Source organism: Palaemon carinicauda, chromosome 1, assembly GCF_036898095.1.
Source record: "Palaemon carinicauda isolate YSFRI2023 chromosome 1, ASM3689809v2, whole genome shotgun sequence".
Classification (NCBI taxonomy): Eukaryota; Metazoa; Arthropoda; class Malacostraca; order Decapoda; family Palaemonidae; genus Palaemon; species Palaemon carinicauda.
In genome coordinates, this window is record NC_090725.1 from 111,027,078 (window position 1) to 111,050,844 (window position 23,767).

The 23,767-nt window shown below is 45.0% G+C and overlaps 1 protein-coding gene across 1 annotated transcript in view; it reads left to right on the forward strand.

The window, feature by feature from the left end:
* Positions 1-23,767, forward strand: part of LOC137650864 (superoxide dismutase [Mn], mitochondrial-like) — a 45,468-nt gene that overhangs the window by 13,893 nt on the left and 7,808 nt on the right. The window contains exons 2-4 of the mRNA XM_068384022.1: positions 21,864-21,976; positions 22,435-22,582; positions 23,646-23,751. Of these exons, the coding sequence (XP_068240123.1) occupies positions 21,887-21,976; positions 22,435-22,582; positions 23,646-23,751 (344 nt within the window). The 5' untranslated portion in view covers positions 21,864-21,886. The remainder of the gene's footprint in view (positions 1-21,863; positions 21,977-22,434; positions 22,583-23,645; positions 23,752-23,767) is intronic.

Genomic DNA, 23,767 nt, shown 5'->3' on the forward strand with positions numbered 1-23,767 from the left:
GCCATGGGACAGTAGATGTGTCTTTGATCTTCTTTGACAGGCATGGTGCTAGGTTTTGAATGAGCGGCTCATCAGTGAGGCCAAGGGACAACATAGCAGCCTCAGTATAGTCACCCCCTCTCACAGTGTCATACACCCATGAACTCTTGTTGTTTGCATTTCGTTCTTGGAAACCAATTTTGTCCTGATACTCATTTAGAGATCTGTTCAGAGATCTGCTTCTTGGAAAGATGTCGTATGAATGTGTACTGAAATGTGAGAAGACTTGGAAGTCCTCAGATACAATCAGCCAAGGAAAGTGGAAGTCTCTAGAGTCATAGTCTAAAAGATGGTCAGGACTTGATAGGTCTGGTGATATTTACAGCACCACTTCATAACAAGATGGGCCTGCAAATTATTACATGCACCAAGGATGCTACATATCAATCTCATCTTTAGACAAGGTTGAAAAGTCTCGACGACGCAAAGGGAACAAAAGAGACATTGTTCCAAGTACAAGTCAAACATCAAGCTCTAAAATGCCAGCTGTGTTTGATGATGAGACAGAGGGACTATTGCCTGCTAAGTGCCTGCGTTCTTCTGTGGTTGGATCACTCGTCGAGAAAACAAAATGTGTTTGGTGTCTGAAGGGTGAGGACACGAAGCATCCAAATAGAGCAAAGGGCAAGATGTTCAGAATCAAAACACACTCGGCATGGCTCTCCTTCAAACGCCACCCAGTTTTAACAGAAGATGAAGAGTTGCAGGTTCGTCTCACGATTTGTCAGGTCCACATCAGCGCTGTCAGACCATTTTGCAACAGAGATTATGTATCACCATAACTGCTGGAGAAAGTATGTAAGCCACCTGAAGTTTGAACAAAGCGAAGGAATGCATCTTCAGAATGTGTCTTGTGTCAGAGGCGAATAATTTGTTCTTTAGACACGTGGATACCGTCATCTTTGCTAAGCGTGAGATCCGTTCATTGCAGTCTCTTTTAGCAGACTACAAACGTGTTGTCAGTGACAAAGGTTATCCAGCGGGCGAAGTTAAGTCGTCCTACATGAAAAGTCTGCTCCTAAATGAGTATCAGGACAAAATTGGTTTCCAAGAAGGAAATGCAAAGAACAAAGAGTCCATGTGTGTATGACACTGCGGGAGGGGGTGACTATATTGAGGCTGCTATGTTGTCCCTTGGCCTCACTGATGAGAAGCTCATTCAAAACCTAGCACCACGCCTGTCAAAGATGATCAAACACACATCTACTGTCCCATGGCCACCTCGCATTGACCATCTCGAAGAAGCTGAAGAGGTATGTGAGCAACTACTGCAGTTGTTGACTATGTTAAAACAACCTACAAGAAAAACTGTTGATCTCAGTCCTGCTACACTCGGCCTGGCCTCCACAATCACCTACCATGTCACTGGACTTCACACCTCAACTGCAGTTATCCTTGGCCTCACTGTTCATGGTATGACAAAGTTTTGTGATACTGTACTGTTATAGATTAGTCTGAATTCAGTCTACTGTATACATCTCGGAAAATTTGTACCGGCAAATAGATGATTTTCCCAGAATTACTTATTTGAGTATATTTACTGAATACAGTTTGAGTAATCAGTATACCAGCATGAAAACTTCGAATAATTTTACCAGCATTATATTGGTCGTAGCAAAAATTTCCCTCTATGCATATTTTTCGTGGACAAGTAATAATGAGGTTATTGTTAGGTGTGAAGAAAACTGTAGCGCAGTACCCATGCAGCATATTTTTCACATGATTTGTACACTTGTTTTATCTAACCTCTCATCCCACCCTTGCGGAGACCCTAACTTCCACTCGAGCAGCTCTGTAGCAGCAACATTTATACGCAGTATCGTGCGAGTGTCTTTGAAAGTGCAGTAACAACTAACATTTCAACCTTATAGTGTACATTATTTTATAAGGGAAATTTTTGTTTGTCATCAGATTAATCAATACTTTTTTATTATGATATGCTTTTCATTTTAGCACAGTACAGACTCTGGTACTTGCCCCACCACTAATTTCCTATATAACCCCAATGCTATTTTTTTTAGGTTATGTTAGCTTTGAAGTTTATCCACCTACAGATTAAATAATTAAAACTTAACCTAACCTAAAAAGTAGTATTGGGGTTATATCGGAAATTAGTGGTGGGGCAATAACAGGAAAGTACCCAGACTATAAATGAGCGGTGCAAACAATTAAATTGTATTTGTTTGGTTGTGGTATTGTATAGACAAGATATTAACAACACAACCTAACCCCCACAAGTGTTTTAGTGACAAAATATTAACACACAATCTAACCCCCCACGAGTGTTTAGTGTGTTTTTCTGCTGTATATAAGTGCAGGATATATATAGCACAGAAATTATATTTTGAACCGTTGGTTTTAATTTTTCTTATTTTATACGTACAGTCCTTGTATTGCCTTGGAACTGGTGCTATAATTACTTATCGCATCAAAAGTGATCATGAGAAGAAATAGAGCAAAATTAGATTTGGTACAGTGTGAGCTTTGTGGGTGTTGGTCCGTCCTGGAAGTTGTTAAAGAACCTAAAGGTAAGACGACATAATTATCTGTGAAGGAAAGCACTGTGAGCACATATATCGGTAGTTTAATTAGAGCTGGTAATAGTTTGCTCTTAAATTAGTGGGCACTTTATAAAAATGATATACTGTAAAGATAATGGTGATACAAAAAAAAAAAACCCTATGTTATTTTTAAAACAAAAAAATTCATGCTCGTGTAAATATTTTTAAAAATTGCACTTCAACATTGTAAAGTTGCACCAATGATGTATAGCCCAAGAGGAATACTTGAACCATGCTATACCTTCTCTGGCAATAAAAAATAAACCTTGCTGTAACAACTACAGTAGTTACAGTTTTATCTTCACGATCAACCATGTCATTCTCCTCTTCCACCTAATTCCTCATTTCAAACTCCACCTTTCTTGTCAAGTAAGCAGTGCTTTAGTGCTCGTTATCAGTGAAGAAATTTGCTGATATTTTACTTTCAAAATATAAGTACAAAACACAGTTGATTTCCAATTGCCATATTTTTTGTCTTAGTTTCATAAAAAAAAAAAAAATCATATAATTTCTCAATCAATAGAGGAAGCTTTCACTCAGAGCTGAAATGTTGTGCTATGATGTCTCCAGAATGGTAGAAAAATACACATTTACATTAAAATTACATGTTACAATTATTAAGTAACGCTTCCAAGGCAGAAAAATTACCAGCTAGTTACGACTAACTTACCAGGGCACATCATTAATATGAATGTATATCGACAAACACAAAACACGGAGCATGAAAAGGGATTTTGACGAAGGAAAAATCTATTTCTGGGGAGAGACCTGTGGCGCCCGGTTTCACCGGCCGCCACAGGTCGACCCAGAAATTACCTGTTCCTATGCTATTACAAACACTCATCCTTTAGTAAGGTTTAGCTACTGGCGAAAGCTCGAAACTGCCTTTGAAGAATTATTGAGGTTCTGGCAAAAGCCACCGAGTATCCACTGATGGTATGGGTCACACAGTGCTCCGAGCCATCCTTCTAATTACCATGTTAAAGCACTGCAAACAGGACATAAAAGTATACAGATGTAAAGGAAATAAAGACATTACAGTGAACCCTCGTTTATCGCGGTAGATAGGTTCCACACGCGGGCGCGATAGGTGAAAATCCGCGAAGTAGTGACATCATATTTACCTATTTATTTAACATGTATATTCGGACTTTTAAAACCTTCCCTTGTACGTAGTACTGTTAACAAACTACCCTTTAATGTACAGAACACTTAATGCATGTACTACAGTACCCTAAACTAAAACAGGCACAAATATTAAAGGCGATTTTATATCATGCGTTTCCTAAACACCTAAAAAGCACGATAAAAAATGGCAACCAATGTTTTGTTTACGTTTATCTCTGATCATAATGAAGAAACAAACTCCTTTAGTGTACTGTACACATATATGTATAGGTTAGTTTTTGCATCGATTATATTGATGTATACAGTATGTTGATTTTGTTATTACCAATGTTTTACTTAATTTTCCTTAGGACTTCCAAATGAAATGTTTTTCTTTATGATGCCGCCTGAAACGACGGCGTCATAAAGTACGCTCAGTAAACAACCACGCTCAGAACAAAGAAGGCATTTAACGCGCATGATGAAAGTAATAAATAATGATATTTACAGTAAAAGCTTTTAGAAAATATGTTATTACAAATATTGTTTACCGTATCTATATAAAATCATACAGTACATACTGTACGTAGCAAAGCAGGAAAACAATTTACGAGAGAGAGAGAGAGAGAGAGAGAGAGAGAGAGAGAGAGAGAGAGAGAGAGAGAGAGAGAAAGAGGTAGAGGTAGAGAGAGAGAGAGAGAGAGAGAGAGATTGTTTTACGTACGTAAATGTAAATTTTAAACAAAAAAAATATGATAGGCTTTTAAAACCTTCCCTTTAACTTAATGCATACAGTACTAAACTATAAAACAGGCACAAATATTAAAATGTTTAAGTAAAAAATAAAGATTGTTACTGTACTCACCACGAAAGAAGTTCAAGAAAAACTTGAATGATGATGGCGATGAATTTGCTGCACAGTAGAAATGATGATGATGAAGCTGGTGATGTCTTCTACTGTGCAGCCAATAATAGTATTTTACGTCTCTTCAGACGGAGGTGTCTTTTCCTGGGACACCTCTTCAACTTCTTCCTGAGACACTTCTTCAATTTCTTCTGAGGGCATTGTGATCGGAAGTTGCTGCCGCTGTTTCTTTTTTCGCAAGAGCATCCTGTAGGGAGCCATGTGTTCATCGATCTTGGTGCAGAATTGTACAGAACGAACCATATCCTCGTCCCACTCTTGCGACATTTCTTTCACCTCATTCGCAAGCTTGCAGAGCTTGGCAAGCCGTTCTAATGTTAAGACCGTTTCTTCGACATTTTCTTGGATCTCTTCCTGTGTTTCACTGTTCACTGCCCGATTTCGTCAGGTCTTCGAGGTCTGCGGCCGCGTAACTTCTACTGTCTTTTAACATAGTATCGAGAAGCGTCACCTTCTCAGCAATCGTCATCATCTTTCGGTGCTGTTTAGGCTCACTACCAGCCTTAGTAGAAGCAGAAGGCTTGGGAGGCATTGTACAGTAGGGTTTAACAGAAAGTTCAACAAAAAGTTCAACTTAAAACAGTCACGCACAGCACAGATTAAAGTTCACAATTAACAACGTCAACACAGCGATACAGCGGGAGACAAAGTGACCGCGGAAAGAGATGCTGCGGGTTGGAGAAGCGGTCAAAACACCAATCAGAGGCTAGATTACAAAACTTGAGTTCTGATTCGTCATCTATCAGCGCTTGAACCAATCACAACCCGTCTTACAGTACTATGATGCGTTGGTTACCTACTCATAGAAGATGCCCCGCGCATACTGAACGTACGTAGATTAAGTACAATACCGTAATAATAATAAATAATGATAATAATACTGTACAGTAATAATAATAATAATAATGATAATAATAATAACAATAATAATTTTATTAACAACAACAACAATAATAATAATAATAACAATAAGAATAATAATACAGCTTTACGTACGCTATTTTACGCCTCTCTCTCTCTCTCTCTCTCTCTCTCTCTCTCTCTCTCTCTCTCTCGTACGCTTATTCGAAATGTGATTTTTGCAACAAAGAATATTATTGGATGCAGTACTACGTACGTATACATACAAAAGAAGCATATCCATTACAGTACACACCATTCTAATATGGTATGACTGCATCTGATTTGCGTTTCATGTTCGATTTAATTTTACTACGTACTGTATACAGTACTGAATTATCGTATGATCACATTCTCTTTTCGTGTTTTATTTCTTTCTGTGCTTAATTATATGTCATATGTAATGCAATGAACAATCAGTAAGAGCAGATATTACTAAATACAGTATTAATGGAATTACAGGTAACGAAATATCGTATTTGGGGTCTTCAGATATTGCGGTATTTTCGAAATTTCCGGAAAATCCGCGATATGTATATATATATGGGTTATGGAAAAACCCCGCGAAGTGGTGAATCCGCGATTGTCGAACCGCGAAGTAGCGAGGGTTCACTGTACATTTACAGAATTATAAAAGGATTTTGGGGTTATGACTGGTCAAAGGTGCTAGATCAGGCACTTGATAATCACTGCTCCCCGTCTATTAGGAGGGTAGGGGACAAGCGCTATGATTGGCCTAAATATCAGGAAGAGTATGAAAGTATCTTGGTGTCTGATAAACAGACAAAAACTGTTATATGCCACTCATTCGTATATTTCTGCTTATGTGGCAGGTTGGCATTCTGTCTAATCTTTGGCATGCATAGGTTCCTGCTGTAAAGAGATCTGTCACTTTTGTTGCTATGTCTTAACCAATTGCAACTCGTGAGATGTCAAGGTGGAAGTTCTTGAGAGGCATGTCCTTTTTCAAGGACTTGCAATCTCGCATGCAAATGCATATACAGTGCTGTATCCAGGATTTACTATAAGGTCTTCATATGTAATACAGTACTATGGTCTGTGAATAAGAGTCTTGTAGAAGTGTCATTGTTTCTCTTTTTGTCTAGTCTACATTGCAATACTCCTCTGTCAAGATTTTCTTTGAAATCTTTTCCTCCACCTTTCTTTCAACCTTGAAAGGATTATTTGTCCTGTTGGAGCTTTGAGAGTATGCTTTTTAGTCCAGGTAGTCTTGGAGCCAAGGGGTGTTTGCATCCATTTTATGTCCACAAAATTACCCACCTGATTTTGATAGTGGACCACCTTGGACACATTTTTAGCGAGGGTGTTTGTTCTGAAACCTGGCAGTAATGGAGATATTCACTAGTTTGTTAGAAATGCTCTGATGCAAAATCGCTCCAAAAGTTAGGGGTACGGGAAATTAAAATTAACACAACATTGCACACAATTAACTTATGGTTTTGTGTTGGTGCTTAAATTGAAGCTAGTTTAGTTATCTAAAACATGAAAACAAGTTCAAGGTCACCAGAGGTCAAAGTGTGACGTAATTTTACTTATGCTTGAAATTAAGACTTTCATTTGAAGGCCAACAAAAAAACTCATGATGATATAACTGTTTATTTGAATGCACATCTGAATACCATACAATATTAGGTAATTTTAGAAAAAGAATTGAAGTCTCTAACACAAATAGTAGTCCTTTGAGGTTGAGTTGAAAATAGCGAAAATCGGCAACTTTTGCCCATTACATACATGCAAAAGACAGACATATGGCAATGCACAGGAACATCATTTAACTTAACAGATATGATAAGAAGGGTACAAAAATCATTTTCCATCAACCTTTACACCAACATTTTAGAAGAATATCAGTTGCATGCATGAAACCTATTTACTAGTGAAACGATTCTATGATACCGGATTTCTACAGCCTGTGTTGTTTGACTGGCAGCTGCAGTAGGGGCAACATGTAATTTGATTTTGTCTGCAAGGACAGCGCTGGGTAGCACAGGCAGAACATTTGCATGGGAGTGGAAAATCATTTGGAAGCAATAACTGCATTCTCTCGGGCAGCAGAGCACAGTAATCCTGATAGAAGCCAAACTCGCACGGGTTTAGTTCTGCATTGTCAAGGCAGTGTAACTGCAAGTATGTCCCATAGAATGCTCGAAGTATGTGTCCTTTAACTGAGCGACTAGTTGGAGGAAGGTCTAATATGGTCTTCTTGCTGTGATGGTAGAGATGATGCCTCAGCTGGTCCATTGATTTACATGGTGTTCCAGATTTGAAGACGTTCACAAGATACTCTTCAACTGCCGCAAAGTCAATATTGGTTGGATCCTTCCCAAATTCACAGAGATATTGAGCAGGCTTTGCTTTCAAACCAGAAGATTTAGTTCCAAATTTGCTTGATGAATCACAACCAGTAAGGTGATGGAGTGGTACTATGACTTTGCGGATCTCAGGGTCCATCTTCTCTGCCAAGGTATGCAGTGGTATGTGTCTGGTTGCATTTCTCACACCTGCTCTTATCCACAGTTCCTTGAGGCCATAACCTCTCAAGAGATTCTAGTAATGAAGTCCAAGTACCAGGACATCTGTGTCATTTGACAATAAGATGATTCTTGAAGCTCCACCCTTGACAGCAGGCAGGGCATGTGGGATCATTCTCACGTCGGCCTCTTCAATTCTGTGATTTAGTTCAGGCAGTTGGATGCTGATATCATTAAAAACACCTCTGCATGGTTTGGTTTCACTAAGTCCAAATGCACTCACCACTATGTCTGCTGTTTGCATTGGGTTCTCTAAAATGTGCTCCCGAATTAACCCTTGGAGCTTTGCTTTGTTCATAGATGAAGCCCAGAATGATTCCATTGTGACTGGTAATGGTGTTCCAGGTGACATATCATTCAGGTCAATTGGATTATTTTTACATCTCCTTGCTCGTTCACTGTCTTTAACTGAGCCCTCAATATATGTGTCAAACACAAAGTCGATACGATTTGCATTGTTGCAAAGGCCATGCACATAACCCAGAAAATTTGTGCAGAGATCACCAAAGGTATTGATATTAACCGTTCGCATTCGACGCAAGTAACCCATGACATCCACAATTGCAGCAGTATTCGCAGGTGTCCATGCTGGTGGCTGCAGGTAGTCCTTTGCATCAAGCAACTTCTCCAATTCATGGCAGAGGTCACTTTTGTTTGGTTTGACCATTAGCCCTTCTGAGTCGAAGAGATAGTTTGTGTCGATCAGGTCATAAGTGAGCAGGTCTTGTAAGTCATACCCTCGCACTCTGGCAATGTCAAAGATCTTCTGAGTTTCCGCCAACTGCTTCTGGTTCTCTTTGGCTTTTGTTTGGCGAGTGTGCTTTGCTGCTGTGTTGCTTTTAAATGTTTTCAGATTTCGGCAGCGGATGGTGTCAGAGATTAAACGTTGTCTTGTCACAAATCGCTCAGTCCGAAAGGTCTCATAGAGTGTCTTGCATGTAGCATCGAACTGCAGAAGATCATTACGGATTTCCTGTGGCATTAATTTCTGTGATATGATATTGTGTAGGGTCTGTACATCATCCTTACTCTTCTGCGCAGAAGATCTCACAGGATTGTCATGTTCTTTGACATACCTAATTATTTCATCAACCAAGGCTTCAGAACTTCGAGTTGCTGGAAGATTGAACTCATGATTCACCAGAAGTTCTCTGCTGGGTGTGACAACACCACTGATCTTGTACTGCAGGTTGACCACTGCCAACATCTCATGGTGGATAATTTCCCATTGAGCAACAAACTTCTTCCTCTTTGTACTCCCTATGATACCACCAGCACTCTTCTGAGAGCGATTGATTGTCTGCTCAAGACACATGTCTGCTCCAACAGAAGTGAATTGACCACCTGTCCGCTTCACAACAAACTTTCCAGCTCTGAAGTTTTCAAACACATTTGAGGCATCTTGTGGTAACTTCCTCATATCCTCCAGATAAACTGAAGCCCATCGCAGGTAGTTTATCCTATCACATCCAGCAAACAGGGGGAGGGTGGCTTGAAGACTCTGGAGATGGAGATCCCAGTTTCCCTCACGGTCGGCCCTGACAAGGTTTCTCAGGATGGATACCATTTTCACAAACTGATCCCAAAAGGCAAACGTCTCGGATACCTCACATCTGTCTGACCTAAAGGCATTGAAGTCATCAATCAATTTTGATGAAATTGAAATGAATGCCTCTAAGTGTGCCCTGCTTTCTTCCTGTTTTTTCTCTGACACAGAGGACTTCATCAACAGTATCAACGAAAGCTCGTTCATGTATGGTTCAACACCATTGATTCTGAAGAATTCGGCCCACTGTAACCTCTCAAGGCACTCACTGAGCAACATCAATCCTTTTAGTGACCTCGTATAGTGCGTACCATCAAGCACTGACCTAACAACATTTCTACCAAAAGCTTTTGACTCAGCCAAGATGGTTTCAGCACCACTTCCATCAATATATTTGCCAATAGCTCCCATGACAATATTGATTAGGTGAAACGATCCCAAACAAAGAACCAAGTTGCTGAATTCATCTGGGTTGTGCATGATGATCTCTCTAGCAATGTGGTATACCCCCTCATCACAAGTTATGGGCAAATGAGGCTGATCTAACTGACTGAGGATATCTTGAAAGTTCTTGAGGGCAGTGTACACAGTAGTATACTCTGTGACAGGATATGGAAGAACAGGAAGAAACCCTATTATCTTTTGAGGAACATTTTCATGAGTAACAAGGGAATTAAAGGCACTCCATGAGGGCATCTGCTGTTCTTGGCTTGTTTCTCTGATGCCTTCCTTCATATCTGACATGTTCATTCTGCCTAGTATCCATGCAGCATCCTTCATCATTGTAACATTTCTTTGGCATTCATCTGCTTCATACAGATCGTCCGGAACCTTATACACAGTTGGAAGACTGGGTTTCTTGGCAGGTTTTATGTAGTTTCTCAAAACCTGACAACTTAGTTCCTGTTTGAATTGTCTTTCTCTGTGTGTTACCTGAGTTTGGGACATATTTGGTTTACTATTCCCTAATGTACCAGCTGGCTTGTCCTGCATTAGGATAGACACAGTGTCATGACTTCCACCAATTCCAGACAAAGTGTTTTCCTCATGATCAAAGTTGTCAAATGCGCCAATAGTAAATCTACTTCGATCAAACTGACTGGGAAGAGGGACCTGACCCCGATTTGATTCAGTGATATATGAAGCCATATCACAATGATAGCAAAGAACCTCATCATAACTGGTTGCAAGTCCAAACCGATTGAAACTTGAGATGAGAGTTTTTGACCTGCAAGCATTGTATATTGCTTCTGAGTTCAGCATGTGCAGAGGAGTGCGCTTTCTACCATTGTTCACTATGTAAAACATGACCTGATAAACAGAGAGTATTTTTCCCATTTTTCCATCAGAAATGTCACAGTCATCCAGGTTTTTATGCTGTGAGTTGTCAGGGTCATTGTAATTGCACTTCACATCAAAGTCAAACAGTGTTGAGAACACTTCGGCAACTTCATCTGGAATTGCTATGTCTCTGTACGCTTTCTCAAGTTCATTGGCGTCACAAAATTTGTCATTGAGCTCAAAGTCCTCTTTCAAGAAACAATTCCTTAACAATAAACCACACTGTTTTAGTATATCTCAAGTCATTTCCCTATCAGAGTGTTGTGGCATACTATCTACAGCACTATTCTTGAAGAAGATTGTAGGGGCCTTTGCACTTTGAGGGGTGAAGAATGACACATCATTACCACACATATTTAGCAAATACAGTTTCACATCCCTGTTTCTGAAGGCAGTGACATCTTGATCACCACTCTGTACCACTTTATTGCAACTATCAGATACATATGACAAGTTGTAGCACCTCCCAGAGTTCAAACCTGGTTCAATGTTCTTCATTACATCTGCAAATATATCCAGCTTCTTTTGACCAATGGACGGCAACGCAGACTTGGAGGACTGCCTTTCTCCTTTCAAGATATATTTGCGGATGCAGTCATTGTGACAGTACAAATCTGCCCCAAACACAGCATCTGCATCTTGCAAGTCACTGGTTCGCGTGTATACTTCATCCTGAAGAGACAGTGCAGCTCTCAGGAAGGACTTTGCACGGCCTTCCTCCGAGATTCGCCACTTCTTGAATACATTGTTGTGTTTTACATGGCCACATAGGAAGCACGGCTTGGAGAAGATGTCTACATTTTCTGCACGTGATGCTGGATCCCGTGCTGCAGTTGAGGAACGTCTCCTCATCTGACCACCAGATGAGGTACTCTGCTGTGCACCTGCGTCAGATGTTGCTGCCAGCTGCAATCTCTCAAGATTCCTTTTGTGTGTGTACCGTTTGTAGCAATCATTATTAACATGGTAGACAAACTTCGCCTGATCAACATGATTCAGTCTCTAACACACAGTCCCCTCTAATGCCAGCAGCTTGGATTACTGCTAATCTGCCATTCTCTGTCCCTGATGTATTAAGGTTGGGTTCATCTCTTTGGCATATGATGCACCTCTCAGGATCAGTGGATTGGCTAGGTATCGGTGAAGCTGTCCGTCTCCGTTTTCTTGGGATATCCGCCATACTTGATGATGTCCCTATGTACTCGTCAGTCCTGAAAAGAAAAAAGAGCATTAACCCTTAATCGGTCACATATAGGAAAAGTGTATGGTTTACTTTTTTGCCTTGGTATTATAATTCAACGATACTAGCTAAGATATTTTTGCTAAAAATGCTTTTTTGATGAATTAAATATTAAAATTACAAATTGTTACAAAATTAAAGTAATCAAATTCTAACAAACTAGTAAATATCTCCATTACTATCGGGTTTCAGAACAAACACCCCAACTAAAATTGTGTCCAATGAGGTCCACTATCAAAACCAGGTGGGTAAGGGATGCAATTGAGAAATTTTGCCAATTTTCGCTATTTTCAACTCAACCTCAAAGGACTACTATTTGTGTTAGAGACTTCAATTCTTTTTCTAAAATTACCTAATATTGTATGTTATTCAGATGTGCTTTCAAATAAACAGTTATATCATCGTGAGTTTTTTGTTGGCCTTCAAATGAAAGAAAGTCTTAATTTCAAGCATAAGTAAAATTACGTCACACTTTAACCTCTGGTGACCTTGACTTTCATCTGATGACCTTGAACTTGTTTTCATGTTGTAGATAACTAAACTCTCTCTCTCTCTCTCTCTGTGTGTGTGTGTGTGTGTGTGTGTGTGTTTGGTTGCTCGCAATGCTGTATGGATGTGACATGGTACACCTCGAATTCCTAAGTCCCACTGTACCTGTGCATATTATCAAGGACCAATTCTTGTGATACCCCTGTACTGTATATAGGCTCTTTCACTCCTTAGAACAAAAATATGATATTGGTAAGCTTTCATTTATTCAACTGTTCAGTCATCTTATCAATGGGCTCATTATTTAAAGTGAAAATATGTAGAATGTTTTATTAGTTAAGAAAAAAGTATTGTAAGTAAAATACGGGTGGGATCAACTTATTATATACCTTCCCTTCGTGTTTTGATGCACGAGTACGGAGAACACAATTTCATCTTTTGGACATAACATTATGGAAGGTGAAAAGGATTGAGAAGATATGAAATTTACCTTCTTCACAATTTAGTAAGAAACTGGCATTTTACACTTTATGAAATGGGTCGTAATTTTTGTTTGTTCCGTAACCGAAATACAAACCACGCTATTTACAGAGGGTTTACCTTTTAGCGCAGCTGAAATGACGAGCCAATAGTTTTAACGAGGGTTCATTACCTCCGCACTAGTTAGCGGGGGGTGGGGAAGGGTAGCTTGCTACCCCTCCACACACCGGTGACTTGCTTCACTTCACTTTTGGCCCGGCGGTGATCAGACGTGTCTGCTCATCGTCCTCGTGACAGCCTTTAATTTTCTGCTTTTTCTTTTCAGCGTCCGTGTTGGTTGGAAGTTGACCTTCATTTTTTTTTTTTTTTTTTTTTATAATGTGTAGGCTACATGCCCTGGAGTTGCCGGTCGTCCTTGTGGGACTTTCATGTCGGACGTAACTACGGATCCGCACACCCTCTGCCCTCAATGTCGGGGCCGACGGTGTGACCAGAACATGTGCCGTGAGTGCAGGGAGTGGTCTGCCTCCCAGTGGGAGAGGTTTGGCCGTCGGCGTAAGAAGAAGTCCAAGAGAAACCGTTCTCCTCCGGGGTTAGCCTTGAAGGAGGAAGGTTTTCGGGACTCTTCTTCCGCCGCCCAAACCTCCTCCGAAGCTCCCCCTCGTCCACCTCCTAAGGAGAGTCGGCAGAGTGGGAGCGCAGACCCTTGTTCTGTTTCCCGACCTTCGGTGGGGGGAGAGGGCGTCGCCTCCCATAGCGAGGCAGTTCCCCCTCCTCCTCCGGGGGAGGTTATTGATAATGCCTTAACCAATGATCTTTTACAGATTTGGTCGTCCCTGGGTCTTAAGGGCTTGTCCTCCAGGGTCGCTTTTATTGACCTTGTCTTGTTGGGGGCCGCTGTTAAGCAGTCGCCGGCGGTAGCAGAGGTAGACCCTCTGTCTATTGTCGACGTCGTGGTGACAGAGGCCTCCGACGTGGCTGGGCAATCCGCCGCAGGTGCTGTTGCGGATGATGGTGCTAAAGGCTCTCCTCCCCCTTCCGTACATCCTTCGAAGGGGGAAGTGAGTCCTTCGGTCTCTGCTGCTGCTCAGCTTCCTTCTGAGGGAAGTGCTTTGACGGAGACTCCCCTTCGGAGGACCGATGGTCCCGACTATCTTCCCCGAGGCCGCCTCCGCTGTAAGGCTCACCGTCCGCTACGCCACAAGGGCCTCCCTTCCCCTTACAGGGGGACTAAGAGGCGCCTTTTTGGGTCTTCATCCTCCGGGGGGGACTCTCCTCGTCAGCCTCAACCTACAGCTCCGCCTTCCTTGAACCTCTCTGCAGACCGTTCACCATCTCCTGCCAGATCTTCGCCTTCTGGAGAACTCGTCACCCGACGGGCAACGGTCCCTTCGGGACTAAGGGATCCTTCCCTTCCTCGTGCAGTGCTAGCGCACAGGCGCTCTCCTGCTCGCCGACGCTCACCTGCTCGTCGGCTCTCTCCAGATGTTCGCCCTCCTCGCCAGCTCTCTTCTGAGCGTCAGCGCTCATTTGAGGACCATCGCCCTGCGGTCTCTGACCACCCTATAGTTCCTGCTGAGCTCCCTGCTCACCATCTGCCTGGTCCTGTGGCTACGCAACATCGTGCTGCGCGTGTGTCAAAAACACATGTTCACCAACGCGCCAGCGATCTTCCAGTTCCTGCTCGTGAACGCGCCGCGCCACCTGTCCTTTCACATGACACGCGTCGACCTTCTGCTCGCCAGCGATCACCTCCGCGCCAGCGATCACCTGCTTGCCAGCGCGCACAGGCGATCTTAGTATCGCCTATTCAACAGCGACAGCCGGCGCAACAACGTTCTCCAACACTCCTGAAGGAACATGGTTCGCCAGCTTCTAGCTCGCCATCACGCGATCGCCTCCTGCGCATGCTGCTCGCCATTGCACGATCGCCCTCCTGCGCATGCTGATCACCATCGCACCCCATCACGCGATCGCCCACCTGCGCATGCTGCTCGCCATCACGCGATCGCCCTCCTGCGCATGCTGCTCGCCATCACGCGATCGCCCTCCTGCGCATGCTGCTCGCCATCGCTCGCCATTGCACGATCGCCCTCCTGCGCATGCTGATCACCATCGCTCCCCATCACACGATCACTCACCTGCGCATGCTGCTCGCCATCGCTTGCCATTGCGCGGTCGTTCACCTGCGCATGCTGCTCGCCATCGCTCGCCAACGCGTCGACATGCCACATCGCGCCATCGCCAACCTGAGCGACCGCACTCACCAGCTCATCATTGATCACCTGTGGATCTACATCGCCAGCGGTCTTCCTCACCCACGCGGCAGCGCGTTTCCTCGCCGTCGCGCCAACGCTTGCGTTCGTCGCCTCGGACACGCATTCATTTACCTGCCCGCCTGCGCGCCCGCGCGATCATCCACCTGCGCTCCCGCGCGACTATTCCCCCTCGCGCGACCATCGTTCGCGGCGAATTCCGCAGCCGGTGGTAGCAGCAGGAACGCATGCTCCTAGACGGCACTCGGGATCACCTCCACCCAAACACAGGTTGGTAGTGCAGGACGAGGAGAGGTTAGTACATCATTCTTCCCCACCTTCTTTTCAGGCAGGTACCATGGTGTCCACTCCAAAGGATCGCCCGATCCCTTTCCCTTTAGCGAGGATTTCGGACTCTGTGTCCTTGGAGCAACAGACTTTGTTTGGTCCTCTGGCACGGGCGTTAGTGAGGGTTATGAAACCAGCACTCGCCGGCCTGGGTAACAAACCAACGGCTGGCTCTCCTACGCTGAAGAGAAAGAGAGGAGTGGACTTCGTAGTGACTTCCCCCAGGGCGAAGTTGGTTCCCAAGAGGTCGGTCGCGAAGGTCCCTTCTCCTGCACGAGTGCTCTCTCCTTCTCCCGTGGACGAGGCCTTTCCGTCCTCAGGTGAGTCCAGTGGGGCGGTAGTCTTCCCCTCGGCACCAGGGGGGGAGACTTCGCTTCATGCAGGAGAATCGTCTCGTGAGGAAGGGGCCCCTCGAACCTCATTGTTGGGATCCTGGATCCCTCCCAGGAGGGAATCCAAGGATTCCAAGACCGTCCCTAAATCCTCTGCAAGGATTTGTCAGGAACCCACGACTACCCCGGGGGAATGTCCACGTGTCACCCCAGGAAGAGATCCCTGGGGCAGGAGACTTAGCTGCCAGCCCGCAGGGAGGAGAACAGCAAGAATCCGAACATGCCTTCTGGCAGGTCCTAAGCCTGATAAGGCAACTTAACGGGCTTATGGATCCAGTCATCGCCCCCCCCGTGAAGGCAAAGACACGATTTTGGATGAAGTGTTTGACATTCGGAAGGCCCCTAAGACCAGTGCGGCTCTGCCCTGGTCTCGGGGGCTGAAGAGTGCCAGGGCTAGGGCCAACGCTCAGCTCGCACTTCTTGCCTCCTCCAGTCGTTCCACTGCCGGGAACAAGCTCATCCCTCCTCCTCGTCTTCAGCAGAGGAGGTATTTCGAGATCCTGGGTGAGCACAACCTCGTTCTTCCTCCCCCTCACTCTGTGGAGGAGCTGGCGAAGGGAGTGCCGCTTGAGAAACTCTCTGCCCGGCAGGTGTCGTTCTCGGCGGCAGAGATCCTTAGCCATGAGAAGGTCGCTAAGTGTGCCATGCAGGCCACTTCGTGGCTGGACTTTTGGCTAGGATCTCTGGGCATCCTATTGCAATCGGAGGACTTGTCCAAGGAGACCAATAGGAAGGCCCTAGAGACCTTCTTGCTCTCGGGTGGGCTTATGGATCCAGTCATCGCCCCCCCGTGAAGGCAAAGACACGATTTTGGATGAAGTGTTTGACATTCGGAAGGCCCCTAAGACCAGTGCGGCTCTGCCCTGGTCTCGGGGGCTGAAGAGTGCCAGGGCTAGGGCCAACGCTCAGCTCGCACTTCTTGCCTCCTCCAGTCGTTCCACTGCCGGGAACAAGCTCATCCCTCCTCCTCGTCTTCAGCAGAGGAGGTATTTCGAGATCCTGGGTGAGCACAACCTCGCTCTTCCTCCCCCTCACTCTGTGGAGGAGCTGGCGAAGGGAGTGCCGCTTGAGAAACACTCTGCCCGGCAGGTGTCGTTCTCGGCGGCAGAGATCCTTAGCCATGAGAAGGTCGCTAAGTGTGCCATGCAGGCCACTTCGTGGCTGGACTTTTGGCTAGGATCTCTGGGCATCCTATTGCAATCGGAGGACTTGTCCAAGGAGACCAATAGGAAGGCCCTAGAGACCTTCTTGCTCTCGGGCACCCGCTCCATCGAGTTTTTGGCGCACCAGGTTACCACCCTGTGGGCCAACTCGGTGTTGAAGCGTCGCGATGCTGTGTCCGAGAGATTCCATCCGAAGGTCCCCACCGTGGATGTGTGTAGGCTCCGACATGCTTCCCTTCTGGGGGAGAACCTGTTTGAGCCTCAAGACATGGAGCGAACGGCTGAGAGGTGGAGGAAATCCAGCACGGACTCCCTCCTCCATAGGGCCCTTACAACTCGGCCCTATAAGCCTCCAGCCCCGCCACAAAAGCAGCAACAGCCTCGTAAGGCTCCCAAACAGGCACCGGCAGCTAAGAATGTGGTGTCTAAGCCCCAGCCCTTTCCAGCCAAGGTCAAGAGGGGCGGTAAGTCCTCCAGGGGAGGCAAGACTTCTAGGGGTGGCGGCCGCGGCCGCAAGCCCTAGGGGTGGCAGTCCTCATGTCCACCTGTGGGGGGATGCCTTCAGCGTTGCGTCCGCAGGTGGCAGCAACACGGGGCCGATGCTTGGACGGTCTCAGAGATCGGCCAAGGCTAACGCGTCCCGTTCACAACATCTCAACCTCCCCTGACAGCGAATCCAGTGTCGTTGAGCTCCTATGTCACGGGATCGGCAAAGGGGCTGGCCCTTCAGGCCGAAGTCGAGACCATGCTCAAGAAGGGTGCTCTCCAGGAGGTCGTGGACGGCTCCCCAGGCTTCTTCAGTCGACTCTTTCTTGTAGAGAAGGCTACTGGAGGCTGGAGACCCATCATCGATCTCTCAGCTCTGAACAGGTTTGTCAAACAAACCCGGTTCAGCATGGAGACAGCAGACACGGTCAGACTTGCGGTGAGACCACAAGACTTCATGTGCACACTGGATCTAAAGGACGTGTACTTCCAGATCCCAATCCATCCGTCTTCCAGGAAGTACCTGAGATTCTGCCTAGACAGCAAGATCTACCAGTTCAAGGTGCTGTGTTTCGGTCTCTCCACAGCTCCTCAGGTGTTCACCAGAGTGTTCACCCTGATTTCATCTTGGGCGCACAGGAACGGCATTCGTCTCCTTCGTTACCTGGACGATTGGCTGATCCTAGCAGACTCTGAGTCGACCCTTCTTCGGCACCGAGACAGGCTTCTGGATCTTTGCCAGGATCTGGGGATCGTGGTAAACCTCGAGAAATCCTCTCTGCAGCCGTCCCAACGACTGGTTTATCTAGGCATGCTAATAGACACCAATCTCCACAAAGCCTTTCCATCAGACGACCGGATAGCAAGACTGAGGAGGGGGGCGGAACCCTTCCTCGGGCGAAAAGAACTCCCCGCCCAATCGTGGTTGCGTCTCTTAGGCCACCTATCCTCCCTGGCCCGTCTGGTTCCAAACAGCCACCTCAGGATGAGATCCCTTCAATGGCAGCTCAAGTCCCGGTGGAATCAAGGATCCGATTCCCCGGACATTCTGATTCCAATGGGGTCTCTGGAACAGACGGACTTGCGGTGGTGGCTGGCCGACGAGAACCTGCGGAAGAGAGCGAGTCTTCTCATCCTCCCCCCGGAATTGACTTTTCGGACGCGTCAAAAGAAGGGTGGGGGGGCGCACGTTCTGAACCAGAGAGCCTCAGGCCTTTGGTCAGAATCAGAAAAGTGCCTACACATCAACCTGCTAGAATTGAAGGCCGTCTTTCTGGCTCTTCAGCAGTTCCAACGGTCCCTGGCGGGTCACTCCGTGGTGGTGATGAGCGACAACACCACGGTAGTGGCTTATATCAACAAGCAGGGAGGCACTTTTTCGCAACAGCTATCCCATCTTGCAGTAGAGAGACTGAGGTGGACCGAAACCCACTCGATAACACTATCAGCTCGCTTCATTCCTGGCAAGAGGAATGTGCTCGCCGACAGTCTGAGCAGGGCATCGCAGATAGTGAGTACCGAGTGGTCTTTGGATCCTCAGATAGCCAACAAAGTCTTGACTTTGTGGGGTTCCCCGACTGTGGACTTGTTCGCGACAGCCTTGAACTTCAAGCTGCCCCTTTACTGCTCCCCAGTCCCGGACCCCAAGGCACTCTGGCAAGATGCTTTCCAGCAACGGTGGAACAACATTGACGTGTACGCCTTCCCACCGTTGTGTCTGATGAGAAGGGTGCTCAACAGGACCAAACTATCGGTCAACTGTTCGATGACTCTGGTAGCTCCGCTATGGCATCACGCGGAATGGTTTCCGGACCTTCTGCAACTCCTGACGGAACTCCCATGGGAGCTTCCTCCACGACACGAGCTTCTCAGACAACCCCGCTCCGGCGTCCCTCACAGGGCCGTAGCCTCGCTTCGGCTTCACGCCTGGAGACTATCCAGCGTCTCCTCGCGGAGAGAGGCTTTTCGCAACAGGTTGCGGAGAGAATGTCTCAGCACCTGTGAAGGTCCTCTGAGGGAGTCTACCAAGCAAAGTGGATTCTTTTGTGGTTGGTGTCGTGGAAGGGGTATCTCTCCACTCGATGCCACTATTCCAGCAATAGTGGACTTCCTCGTGTATCTGCGAGAAGAAATGCGCCTTTCTGTCTCGGCAGTGAAAGGCTATCGCTCAGCCTTAAGCTTGGCCTTCAGATTGAAGGGCGTGGATATTTCTTCATTGCTAGAACTCTCTTTACTCATACGTAGCTATGAGCTTACCTGCCCCCAGTCGGAAGTGAGACCCCCTCCTTGGAACGTGGTTCGAGTCCTCAGGTCTCTTAAGAGACCTCCCTTCGAGCCATTACGCCAGGCCTCTGATCGCCACCTGTCTTGGAAGACGGCTTTCCTACTTGCCTTGGCTTCGGCCAAGCGAGTTAGTGAACTTCATGGTCTCTCGTACGACATCGCCCATTCAAGGGGATGGGGGGAGGTAACGTTCAGGTTCGTCCCTGAGTTTGTTGCCAAGACTCAGAATCCTGGAGTGCCGGATCCTCGGTTCGACTCTTTCAGGATCGCGAGTCTCCGTTCTGTAACAAGCGACCCAGATCAGCTGCTACTATGTCCAGTGAGGTGTCTGAGGCACTACTTGAAGAGAACGGCTGCAGTCCGTCCTCATGTGCGAGCTTTGTTTGTGAGCACAGGCAGGACTAAGAGGAGGGTCACCAGGAACACCATCTCAGCTTGGATTCGAAGGGTTATCCACCATGCCCTGAATCCTGACCCTCCTCCGTCACGTCGCCCTCGGGCCCACGATGTCGGGTATTGCTACATCCCTGGCCTTCAAGAGAAACTTCTCTGTGACGCAGGTACTTCAAGCTGGGGTCTGGAAGCGTCTAACGACCTTCACAGCCCACTACCTGCAAGACGTGACCCACAGGAGCCTCGATACGTTTTCTATCGGCCCTGTGGTTGCTGCACAACAGCTGGTCTAACCTCGGGCTCCTTTTGGACAAGTAGCAGTAGGTTGAGGGCGTTGTTACCTGGTCTTAGTCTGCGTGAATGAAAGAGTATGTCTGACCCTTACTACTTTCTTCATTCTCCCCTCTCTTGGGGAAGCAGCATCCTGGTCCTCGCATAGCTGACCTCGACCTTTGCAGGTAACCCATGCTTCTTTGTGCTCCTAGTATTAAGCTTAATACTGTTGCGTCTCCCATACCCTGACGAGGTGGTATGGGGAACGTCCTATCCTAGAATTCCTATCTGAAGGTCTCAAGGTCAACTTCATAGGACGAGTCACACTCTCCTCCTCACACTGCTTATGTAGGCCACTCGTTCCTAGCGATGCTAGGAACTTGGGAGGTACAGGAGCTCCCTCTCTCTAGTGCTGCTCACTGAGGGATCGAGCCCCCGGGCAAGCCGAAGTCAGTAAGGCTGGGGACTTTCCACCCTTCCTAAGGGGTAAGTCACCCTCTTTAAATAGCGTGGTTTGTATTTCGGTTACGGAACAAATGACAAATTCGAAGATAGTTTGTATTTTTCCTAACCATACAAACCTTAGCTATTTACACATATGTGCCCGCCATCCCTGACCCCCAAGTCAAGTCCTACCTCTAAGTGAAGTGAAGCAAGTCACCGGTGTGTGGAGGGGGGAGGGGTAGCAAGCTACCCTTCCCCACCCCCCGCTAACTAGCGCGGGGGTAATTAACCCTCGTTAAAACTATTGGCTCGTCATTTCAGCTGCGCTAAAAGGTAAACCCTCTGTAAATAGCTAAGGTTTGTATGGTTAGGAAAAATACAAATTATCTTCAAATTTGTCATACTAATACTGTATGCACAATTTCAAATCACAAGTTATGTATTTAAAAGTGGCTCTTCAAGTATTCAATGGTGAAAAGTTACGAGACATTTCTATAGTTATTTCAAATGTTGTTTATAGTTTAAAACCAAGGCAATCTTCTATAATTTTTTTTAATGTACCTTACTGTATTTGTAAAGTCTATTGCCGTACAAGTTTTTGACCAAAATTTGGTTGAAACTAATACTATTTTTTCTTCCGCCACAGGTTCAGAAACACCACTACCAAAAATGACTGACAAGGATGCTTACATCTGTGCTCTGGAGAAGAAGCTGGCTGAACTGTCCGGCATTGAAGTAGACCAGATTAAAAAGAATCAGGTATGGCAGTAATTAAAATGTTTGGTTGCAAAATTATTCATTGTAGTTTGCATACTAGATAATTATGAAAACCACCTAATTCAAATACCCACATTAGTGGTATCAAATTGCCCACAAGTTGGTTCCAAAAGACACTTGACATTAGGTTTTTTTTTTGACGTACCTTGGATTTTAGACTTAAACACTAAAGTGGTACGTCTGGTAGAAAGTAATGAATGTGGGCTATTTGAGTAATAAGATTATTTAATAGTACAGTACACTAAAATATTCTATCTCAATCCATTTGAATATTAGACATTAATTAAGAAGGGTTGCTGTCATTTAGAATAAAATTATCAGGAAATATTTCAAATTCAGCTCGCAAATGCTGCCGACGAAGCTCGTGTCGTCAGTGAAATGGCAGACTTATTAATTAATTTAAAAGGGATAAAATTATCAGGAAATATTTCACATTTCAGCTCGCAAATGCTGCCGACGAAGCTCGTGTCATCAGTGAAATGGCAGCCTACGTTGCCAGCATCACTGTTCAACGAGCTGGCCAAGCCCAGGCAGGGATTGTTAGTCCCCAAATTGCCGATATTTACTCCCACATCAATGCTGAACTGAGTGAGTATGGATCACTTTTCTGTGTTAAAAATCCTCAATATACAAATTTAATAAGTTTAACCCTTTTACCCCAGTGGACGTACTGGTACGTTTCACAAAACTCATCCCTTTACCCCCATGGACGTACCGGTACGTCCTTGCAAAAAACTGTTTTTTACATTTTTTGTATAGTTTTCATAACTAGATGAGAAACTTCAGGCATTTTCCAAAATAATGAGACCAACCTGACCTCTCTATGACGAAAATTAAAGCTTTTAGAGCAATTTTAAAAATATATATTGCAAAATGTGCTTGAAAAAAAAATGCCTGGGGGTTAAGGGTTGGAAAGTTCCAAATAGCATTGTGGGTAAAAGGGTTGAAGAAGCGGTTTGTAAGTCAAATGGTTTTCAAGTAATTGAGGACCTAATATAGTTGGATGCTGGCATGAGACATTGCAGTATTGCAACACTATATTACAGTTATAAAGTAACAATTTTGTACAGAAGTATTTTGTATTAATGATGCTACATTACATTAATTGATTATTATAGAATTATGAGACCTCTGAACATATTGTACATACAGATGTTAGTGTTTTTAAGGTTAATGAACAGTAAGACCTGACTTGCAAAGTTTTTTTTAAAGAATGGCAAATAGGAAGTAATAGCACAAGTATACTACGTAAAAGTTTTAGATTTTGGTGTAGCATTGAACATTTTTTAGGATAGCACTATGTACTTCAGCCTAGTTATATTGAGGAAAGGTATTTTAAAATTTTTCACTTTGTCCTGTTAATTATTTTATAGATTTTTAATCTGTGTACTCCAATTTGGAATGAATGTCAACTAAGATTTTTTTTTTCTCGATGGTCTGGAATATTATTTGTGTTGTTTCAGACGCTCGCACATTGTTTTGATCCAGGCTAGAAAAAGATAGGTTGAAAACTAAAAGAAAAAAAATATTTAATTGAATAAAAACTTATTTAGTTTTGAACCAAAATGAATAAAAGAATACAGTACTTTGAAAATTGAGAGAAAAAATATTTAAAGACAAAAAAAAAAAAAATAAACTTCCTTTTGCTCAGGCGAGGCTCGTGGTGCCCACGCTCTTCCTCCCCTGAAGTACGATTACAATGCTCTGGAGCCCCACATCTCAGGAACCATTATGGAGATCCATCACACCAAACATCATCAAGCATATATCAAT